The sequence below is a fragment of the Cervus elaphus genome, chromosome 27 (assembly GCF_910594005.1).
Source record: "Cervus elaphus chromosome 27, mCerEla1.1, whole genome shotgun sequence".
Taxonomy (NCBI): Eukaryota; Metazoa; Chordata; class Mammalia; order Artiodactyla; family Cervidae; genus Cervus; species Cervus elaphus.
In genome coordinates, this window is record NC_057841.1 from 52,393,211 (window position 1) to 52,403,520 (window position 10,310).

General features: G+C 51.5%; 1 protein-coding gene across 2 annotated transcripts in view; it reads right to left on the reverse strand.

Annotated features, from left to right (window-relative positions):
• Nucleotides 1-4,715, reverse strand: part of MYO5B (myosin VB) — a 337,892-nt gene extending 333,177 nt beyond the window's left edge. For both annotated transcript variants that reach the window (XM_043888876.1, XM_043888875.1), the window contains exon 1: nt 4,380-4,715. In XM_043888876.1, the coding sequence (XP_043744811.1) occupies nt 4,380-4,406 (27 nt within the window). In that variant the 5' untranslated portion in view covers nt 4,407-4,715. The remainder of the gene's footprint in view (nt 1-4,379) is intronic.
• Between the last annotated feature and the right edge of the window lie 5,595 nt (nt 4,716-10,310).

Genomic DNA, 10,310 nt, shown 5'->3' on the forward strand with positions numbered 1-10,310 from the left:
GGACCCAGAGCCCTGAGTGGCCAAGAGCCCTGGAGTTTCTCAGCGCCCACCTGGCCAAGCCACCGCAGCGCTGGGTTCATCCAGGTTCCCCACGTTGGACCCTGGGATGAGGACCCTGTCTGAGGGCTCTATCAGGCAAGGTTCTCGGGAAAGGGGAGTGGGACCATGAACTGGGGGAGGGAAGGAAGCCCCCCAGGAGTGTGATGGTCAGGGAAGTCCTGAGCAGAAGCACTTGTGCTCAGCCTGTGCAGGAGCTCTGAAAACAGCGTGGGCCTCGGGGAGAGCTGCCCTTGGGGAGAACTGGGAGCTACAGCTCTTAGACTCCTGTTGGTTAAAGGGCTGTCCCCCGCGGGGGCAGGGTGGGAGGGACATCATTTCTCAGGCTCCAGGAAGCTTTGACAGAGACCCAGGAGCTGAGTGCTGGAGGAAGCAAGCGCCAGGCAGCGCGCAGGGGGCGGTCCAGGGCAGACGAAGAGCATCATGGCAGCGGTTCGCCAGGCCCTGGTCTCTCTACCAGTGGGCACCAGGGGAACGGGAGCTCCTGCTGCCTTCCAGACTGATACCTGGAGAAGCCTGTGTCACCCGATGCACAGGGAGGAGACAGTTCGAGAACATCAGCCCAGAAGCACAAGTTCTATTTTCCAAAGGACTGGCCCCAAAATAGTGCCCTTCGTAAAGGCCCCCTGAGCTCAAAGCCATCACTGACACACACAGGGCGTGTCCACTAGTAAAGTCACCTCCTAGCAGCACTCCCAAGTCCTCCGCTCAGACCCCACCTATCAGCCAGAAGCCAGGCAGAAAAGGGAGGATTTGAAGGTGCTGGTGTCAGTCTGCTGATTTCCCCAGCCGCTCAGTTGGTAAAGAATCTGCCTGCAATGCGGGAGACCTGGGTTCGACTCCTGGGTTGGGAAGATCCCCTGGAGAAGGGAAAGGCTACGCACTCCAATATTCTGGCCTAGAGAAGTCCATGGACTGTACAGTCCATGGGATTGCAAAGAGTCGGACACTCTCACTGCTGGCTAGGACCAAAGTGGCACACGAAGACCTCATGATTTGAGAGAGCAGTGTTTCGATTTTTCATCCAGAATAACCCTCGTATAGAGAAGGGTTGCATTAATCAGCCTGAAAGAGAGGTTATGTATTTCAAACTTTAAAAACCAGACTATTTTCTGCAACTACCATAATCAAATCATGTTTACTATGCTTAGGCATGTTTGGACATCTTCCTGGGACCTGGGCTAATTTGATTTATAAAAGACTGTCTTTTCCTGTGGGTTGGAAACAAAGTACCAGCACCTTCCACATCCGTGCCACGTGTGACAAGAGCCCATCATTAGCTCCACCTTTCTGTATGGGTGGATGGGGCTGACTCACCTTGAAGTCACCCTCAAAGCGAAGCGTCACACATGCACTCTCACTCTTTTTTCCCATTGAGGAAAACGTCAGAACAAAGAAAGCAATTTCTTAAAGGCAAGGTGGTGGGTCTTCTGAAAACAAGAGTGCTTTTGTCATGGGAAATGCCCTCTACCAATAACTAAAATCATCTCTCCCCTCCCCACAAAACATTCCACATATCATATAAGCCTCCAGTTACAGAGAACGGATAAACAAGGAGAAGAGCAAGAAAACAGTAACGTGGAAGGAAGAGAAGAAAGTTTTTCCTTGGGTAACTGGGAATAGACCAATATACCAAGTTCTTACCTGAAACTATTTACAGTACTTACAGGCTAATTTATACACTTAAATAAGCATCTCACAGTCCAACAACAACATCTTCTTATACCATGTCACTAAAGCAACAGGTATAATCAATAAAGGGCTCTAAAAATTTCCATCCCACGCATAAATGCTGTTGGCATAATAGATCATTATTTCCATCATGCATAATATATTAAAGTGCGTGCCTGGACCCAGTGTTCCTCACATTAGAAAAGCCCACTAGCAAGTTAAAAATAAAAACGGGAACATTGGCTGCTCTGATAATACACTAAAATAAACAAATCATCTTCCCCAAGAAACAAAGTGAATCTAAGTCGCAGGCACGGTTTCTCTGTATAATCTGTGATTCATATGCATGCTGAGACTCCAGCCTAGCGAGTGGGATGGTCATGGTGAGGAAACAGCACAACTGCTCCTCGTAGTAAAACGTAAGTGTGTTCAACTCTGCCAGAAAAAGTAAGAGCCGCTCAAGATGCAATCTGGATGGAAGCTACTGCATGGGCCACAGAAAAATCTCAATTTGAGATTCATAAACCTAAAACATGATTGAAGAACAAGAAGCCTATTAACAGTGAGGTACAGTCCCCGAGCCTCAGGGAGAAATGCTAAGACTGCTTTTGGACTAAGAATGCCAAATCCTCATACCAACGAAGCTACTTTTTTCCTTAAGCACCTTGAGTGCCCTCCCAAGACCTTTTCTTCAAGAACCATTTTTGTTCTTTATTATCTGTAAGTCAAGAGAGAGTACACTGTAACTTTTAGCTCAGACTCCTACTAACTCATCATTCCTAATAATTAACATGCAATATGCTCATTTCTAACTAAAAATCGAGTGTTTCCCCTGAAAGCTGTCTTTAAAAGCAACCTGATATTCTTGTTTTTCAAGATTAGGGCTCCAAAAATTAAGGGTTTCTTCAGTTGTCCATCAGCTTCATGTAATACGGCAATTAGTTATCGTTTGATAAAGTACTATAGGATATGTGGCAGGTATATTCGGTTGAGTCACTCATTTTACTTAGGAATACAAGCGGTATTTTCGTGCACTTTCGTAAGGTTCAGCACTTTACACTCCAGATTTTCCCCTGCCTCGCTGGTTTCCAGCCTCCCATTGAGGTTCCAGATAACCCGCTTCAAGGGAAGAACTGAAAGCTAAGCTTGGAGGGCTCCTCTCAAGACTCCCACTGGTCAACGGGATGGGGCGCTCTTCCCAAACCAGAAACGCCAGAGAGCGCACCCCCGGCTCCACACCCTATCTTCCCAGAAGCTTTCATCAGGGATCGCGGCCGGCGCCAGCGAGGTGCCCCAGGTGAGGGAGACCCCGCCCCGAGCCCGGTTACAGACCCCACTGCCAACCTCGCGTCATCCAGGCTCGGCCCTATCCCCCTCCAAGAGGGCGAGGGATTAGAAAACTCCTTAAACGGAAAGGGGGCGGCCAGCCCACGGAGCTGAAGGGCTCGCCCAGGTGCGGGCAACCGCGAGACGTCTCCAGGTGAGGATGCGGAAGTAGCTGTCCCTCCCCCGCCCAGACCGGTTGGCCCGGGCGCGCGTCCTGGGGATCACACACCCGGGCACGCGCCAGACGCCCCTCTGCACACGTGGACAGGTGGGCACCAGGCACTGGCAAACGTGTCCCCGCCCCAGTGAAGACAAACCGGCAGACGACGTGTCGGGGACATCCAGAACTCAAAAACAAAAAAATTTTTAAGGGGGGATGGGGTACGAACGTAAAAAAGGCCCCTCACCCCCTCACCGCCCCCGCACCAAGCGCCACCCCGAGGGGGCCCCGGCGGCGGCTGGCGCTGGGGGGGAGCGGCGTCCGGTCTCTAACTTCAATCGCTGCAACTGCTGCGGAAGCCGGTCTCCGCCCCGCCGCACCTGTTCTCCCCACTCCGAGGACCGAGTCCCGCACATCCATTCTGACCTTGAGGACATCCTGGAAATCCCACACTCCACCCCGGGGGTCAGCAGTACTCCCACCCCCTCCCCGCAGGGACTGAAGCCCACTCGGGGCCCGCCCGGAGGGACCACCTCAAAATACCCACCCGGCGGCCGAGTAAGGAAGCGCTCCCCGCGCCCTCCCGAGGTCTCCGAGCATCCTTAGACCCGCGGCTTCCCCACCACCTTGCCGCCGCGCCCCACCCCCAGGTTGAGACCCTACCTTTTCTCCCCACCCCGCAAATGGAGGAACACCCCCCCCCCGAATTCAGATCCTTTGGCAAGCGAGAGGGTCACCCCCCCGAATTCAGGGTTCCCCCTCTGGCACGCGAAAGGGTCGCCCTCGGAAGATCGCGCTGCAGAGCACCGAGGTGGGGTCCCCAAGCAGGGGACCACCGCGGGCGGCGGAGTGGGGAGGGCGGTCCCCGCGGCCCGGGCTCCGAGCCTGAAGGTGCCGGGGGCTTCGGCCGGACTGCGCCGGGGCGAGTACAGCTACGGCAGGGCGTCGGGGAGCCGGGGTACGGTCCTGGCCGGGGCGCTCCCGGAACAGCCAAACTTTCTCCGCCACCCGAAGTTAGGGGCTCGGAGGCGGCGCGGAGCGGGGAGGCTGCGAGGAGTAGCCCGCGCCCCCACGCCCCCGAGGAGCCGCGGGGTACCGAGACCCCGCGGGCCGCGCGCCCCGCCGCCCTCCCTCGCGCGCCGGGCTCGGCGCGGCCCGCACTCACCTGGCTGTAGAGCTCGCTGACCGACATGACTGCGCCGGCCGAGCCGAGCCCGGACGCGGTGCCCGGGGCGGGCGGCAGGTCCCGGCGGCTCTCAGTCCTCGGCCGGCCCGTCCGGCGCCATCTTCTGCCGGAGAGTTTCTCGGCTCTTTTCCCTCCTCTCCGACCTGCCCCGCCGGCTTCCTGGAGGCGCCGCGGTCGGCTCGCTGTCTGCGGGCTCGACCTTTACTCCCGCGGCGGCGGCTGGCGGCGGGCGGGGGAGGAGGCCGCGGCGCCGCTCCCCGCGCAGGTATGGGAGGCGGCGCGGGCGCGCCGGAGGGAGCGGGCGGGCGCGCGGCCGGTGCGCCGCCGCCGCCGCCTCCAATGAGCCCTGCGGGGGCCGGGCCCGCCGCCGCGGGGTCCCCAGGGCCGGGGCGGGGCCGCGCGCGGAGCGATCGCCGACCGCCCCCTGCCGGCCGCCGGGCGCGCGCGGGGCAGGTAGGAGTCCTGCACCTGCCGCGCGCGCCCCCCGCTCGGACTGCGCCGGGAGAGGCTGGGCGGACACGCAGAGGAGACCAGGAAAGCAAAACACAAAGAGGAGGAAGAACCAGAGAAGGGAAAAGAGGAGTAAATAGGAGAGACGCCTGCGGCCGAAAGGCTTCATACATTTTTCCTGTAGGTTTTCCTTGGGCATTAACATTCCCATTATTAAAATTCATTTATGGGTAGCCTGTTAAAGACGATTTGGAGAAACTCGAGATTTTCTGCGCGGAATAGCGCCCCGCGCTGAAAGCAGCGCTAGCAACGTGGGAGTCGGAACTCTTCTCCACTTTTGCAGATTTCACCCACAGCTTCCAACTAGGCTCCCGGACGCCCCACCGGAGAACTGTTTGCCTCTCTGGGAAACCTCACATTTCCCCCCTCCCTCCCTCTCACGCACACTCCCAGCCCCTCTGCCGTTCTCTGTCTCATTTACTTTGGTCCCCTCTGCCAGTGACACCTGGCAACTTTGCGCTCTCTTCGGCTTCCAACGAAAAGTAGAAATCTCAGCCAAAAAGGAAAAGAATTGGCAGGAGTCTGCGGGAGAGCAAGGGCTGTAGGAGGAGATGCGGTCTTCTCGGATGGCGTTTGTACCTGAACGAGGGACGACTTCTGAAAACAGTTCTCAGCCAGAGCATCCATGTCTGCGGCTCTTCCGGAGCCCCACTGCCTGGCGGGTGATCCTTAGACCCATCCCATTTAAGACCTTCCCGCTTGGAAATCAGGATCCCCATTTAGTCCACCTGCCGCCCTTCTCAACCATGCCTCCTGAATGAGAATCACCCGGGGAGCTCTAAGAGTTCCCCGTGAGGAACTCCATTTGGCGAAGGGTGGGACCCCAGTATCTGAAGTTCCTCCCTATTTCTAAAGAATCGTACTTCCAGGGTTGACCAATGCCAATGACCTAAGCTTGGACGACTCTTCTTGGATCTGAAAGGGAGCTCTTCCTATCACCCACCAGAGGAGAAAGAAGTGATTCTGTCCTGTCTCTCTCCCTCAAAAACCTGTCTGCATAGTGTCCTTCCCTGTATTCTGGTAGTTCTTGAAGTGTGGCCCCCAGGGCCATTAGCATCACCTGGAAATTTTTAGAAATACAAAATATGGGGCCTCATTGAGGACCAATCAGAAAGGCTGGGAGTGGGACTCAACACCTGTGTCTTCACATCTCACCAGGGTCCTCCTCTCTCAGATAAGAAAGCGTCCTTGCTAAGGCTCAGCCCCACCTCTACTCCAGATCCCCTTGCCTTCTCCACCACTGTGCTGGGTCAGTGGTCCTACCATTCCACCAGCAGGGAAGTGTGTATGAGAGGTGCTCTGTTGTGTCCGATTCTTAGCGACCCCATGGGCTGTAATCCACCAGGCTTCTCTGTCCATGGAATTCTCAAGGCAAGAATAGTGAAGTGGGTAGCCATTCCCTTCTCCAGGGAATCTTCCCCACCTAGGAATCAAACCCGGGTCTCCCGCATTGCAGGAAGATTCTTTACCATCCGAGCCATCAGCCCTCTCAACTGGCTCTTGACTTTCCCCTCTGTTCTTTCCTGCTAGACTTGTTGAAGTAGTAACTTCTGTGGACTTCCCTTACCCATGTCTAGTCCCTCTGTAATTCACTGGTTCTCAATACTTTCTGCACTTTGGAATCACTTTTACAAAGGCGAATGCCTAGCTCTCACTCCCAGAAATTCTGATTTGACTTGTCTGGGGTGCTGCCTGAGCAAAGAGATTTTTAAGAAATTTTCAGGTGGTTCTAATGACAGTCAAGGTTAAGAGTCTCTGCTTTCATTCCTTCCTAAGCGGTTCCCTCTCAGCCCCATCCTATTGAAACTGCTGTCTCTGTCTGAAGCTTGGAGTGGGAACTGACTCTCCCTATGTTGTTTCCCCCCTTGGCCTCTACCATTTTTCTCCTCTTGTTTTCCTGTCTTTGCTAACCACACCTTCTTCTTTCTCTTCCTGGTTCCTGAATAAAACTGTGGCCCATTTCCCAGATCTCAGCTTTCTTCTCAGCCACGCCCCCTATCTCTCCTCCTACTGCAATGTTAACTCTCAAATCTAGCTCTAACCACTAGACCCACCTCTCCGCCTGCCAGGTAGGCAATGCTAGCAATCCCCTTAGGCCCTCGGACCAACCTGAGAGTCACGTGACCATCCTTTGTCCCCACCCCCAACCCAGGTCCAACTTTCTGGCTTCCGTCATACCTGGCACGAATTAAAAGCTGAATTCATGCTGACTGAGCTGAATCATGTCCCCAGGGAGGCTCCTACTGTTGGCCAGAGCTTTGTGGATGTCTAATCCCACAATCAGATATAGGCTTTCCCTCCTTGGAATAATAATAAAGACATTTGAAAACTTACTTTGTGCCAGGAAAAAGCACTTGCCAAGTGCTTAATTCTGTGATCTTGTCTGAGCCTCAAAGCAACCTTGGAGAGGAGGTTCAGATATTAACTCTGTTTCACAGATGAGCAAAGTGAGGCTGAGGGTGCAAGGAGAGATGTTGTAGGTCAGAAAGCCAGTACTGAACTCAAACTCTATCACACTCTAGAGCCTAAGCACTTGCCAGCAGTTCCTGAACCTTAGTGGGAATCAGGATGAAGGGGAGACCAGGGGATGCTAACCCAGTTGGTCCGTGTCTGTGCATGTTTATTAAGTACACTAGATGGTACAGGGCTCATACTTTTAAGAAGCACTGCTCTGCGCTTCATGGTTTCTCAAACTAAAGAGAAGACACTCACTGTAAGTGACTTGTTCTCCTTCCTGACAGGTGGGGCTTTCCATCACATACAAATGAGGAAGAACTTTGAACTTCGTCTGCACTGCACCCTGTAGTATGTGTGTACCAATATCCCTGTGTGTGTGTGCTAAGTCACTTCAGTCATGTCCAATTCTTTGTGACCCTATGGACTATAGCCTGCCAGGCTCCTCTGTCTATGGGATTCTCCAGGCAAAAATACTGGAATGGGTTGCCATGCCCTCCTCCAGGGCATCTTCCCAATCCAGGATCTGACCTGCGTCTCTTACATCTCCTACATTGGCAGGCAGGTTCTTTACCACTAGTGCCACCTGGGAAGCCCCCTAATATCACTGACTTCTCAACACTAGGCTCTAAGGCAGGAACAACACAGACCCATTGCCTTGCTCAAAATAAAACTCAAGAAATAGTAGGTGAATTGTGCTGGACCTAGTGATTTGATTCTAGCAAAGGTGATGGGGCATCACTTCCATGATTAGGTTATAAGACTGTGACTTTGTCTTGCTGGAATTTTCTCTGGCATTTCTCATATGTTTGCTCCCATGAAGCAAGCTAACCTATTGTGAGCCGCCCTATGGAGAGATTCATGAGACAAGAAACTAAGGGTAGCCTCAAACCAACAACACTCGAAAACTGAATTCTCCCAATGCTGAGTGAGTGAGCTTGGAAGCAGGTTCTGCCCTAGCCAAGGCTTCAGACTTGACTCAAAGACCAGAACCCCAGCTGGCATTTTGATGGCAGACACGTGGGACACCCAGAAGCTGAGGATCCAGAAAAGCTGTGTCTAAATTAAACTGTGAGATAATAAATGTGTATGGTTTGAAGCCACTAAGTTTTGGGATAATTTGTTATGCAGCAAGAGGTGACTAAGACAATCACATATAAAAAATATCCTGCGGTGATTGTCCCACTGGCACGAATTTCATCGTAGCAATTTCTCTCCTTGCCTTCTCGGTAGGTTGGTTTCCCAAATATTCCTACCTGCTAAGGCAGCATCTTCAAACTGGGGTCTGTGGTCCTGTGATTAATCCAGGACTTTTTAAGGAGCCATTAGTCCATAGTTTGTTTTAAGAGAATCAATTTCCAGATCCTAAATGTCCAAATTAACTGGAAACTCTAAACATGACTTTGACAAAACAAGCCTGCATTTCGAGGTCTCATGGCGCTTCTCACTCTCTCACTTCGCAGAAGAAAGCACATTTCTCAGTCCTCCCGAATGATGGGGTGGCCCTTTCCTTGGAAAGCAAGAGCCTCCAGGACACCAAACAAACGGACACTTGGAAACTTTGGTGTTGAGAGTGCGTGACTCTGATGAAGGGGCCACACAGTCTGTGCAGGTCAGGTGGTTTCCAATTCTGTTATCAACAAAACTGAAGGAGGAACTAAGCCATTGTCACCTAACAGGTTATTAACAATAGTCTTTTGATGGATCACCATGTGATTTTTGGCAACTCAGAAGGAATTCAAAGAATTGAGGGACACTGTTCTAACAAAACTTTCTTTCCCATCTATTTATTTATGTAAGCAAATATAAAGCATTTATATCTATAACAAAAATACAGATTTTTGAAATTGTGTAATAATACCATTTGTGATCATTTCAGAATAGTTTTAATACTTGAACACTGCAAACTTTTTAATATATTAATTTATGTACACATTTTTGTTATAGATAAGTATCATATGGTGGTTATTAAAGGAGTTTCTAGCATTAAAAATGTAGGATAAAATCTTGTAGGGAAAGTGGAATGAATTCAGATTCAAGGGAAAAAAACAAATGATTTAAAGAACTTGTGTGGTTTTTAAATGGGCAAGGGAAAATATCAAATTGCTATGGCAATTAGAGCCCATTGGGTTCACTTAAAAGAATGATATAACAGTTTTACTTTAAGCTGACAGTATCTAAAATATGCCAGAAATTACATCTTTTCCAATACTTCAACTGCTTAAAATATTAATTATTAACCTAAAACATGGGAAGACATACATGGTTTTTCAAAATTCCTTTCGAGTTTCAGAACAAGAAAGTCTGAAGCCCAGAGAAAGAAGGGTGGTTTCTTCCACAACCTCCCAAATTAGGTCTTTATTAGCAGCTCAAGATTTAAGATGGTGTTAAGAATCTGATGCTGTGGAACACTTTCATCTTTGCAGTTTATTCAGTGGTCATCTCCGAGTTCCTCTTGGGGCAGAACAAACATTTTTCGCCTGTTCTGAGTTAGCACCTAGCCTGTGAAGGTTTAAGCTGGGACTTTTCTGTCACTATTTGACAGGGAGAGATGGACGGAGACACAGACCCCAGCCTGGATTTCCCACTGGCCGCTCCTCCATGGGGTGCAGGTGGGTGGTGATGAGGGTGGAAACCGTGACGTGTGAGGATGGTAGAAGACCACTGGGGTGCCTTGATTTGGGCACGGGAAGACTCTGGACGCTGAGGACTGGTGAAAGACGCGGCTGTCATAACCATTTTCAAACACTTGAACATCTGTCATGTCAAAGAGGGTTAGGCTGGGTCTGCTTGATGGAGGTCAGACCACGGGGAGAAAGTCTCAGGGTGGCAGATATCACACGGCCCTCAAGAACAAATAAAACTTCTAATGAAAACTAGGAGAGGCATCTCGTGGAAAAGTGAGCTTGCTATCCCTGGGGGAATTCAAGCAGAGGCTTGATTATC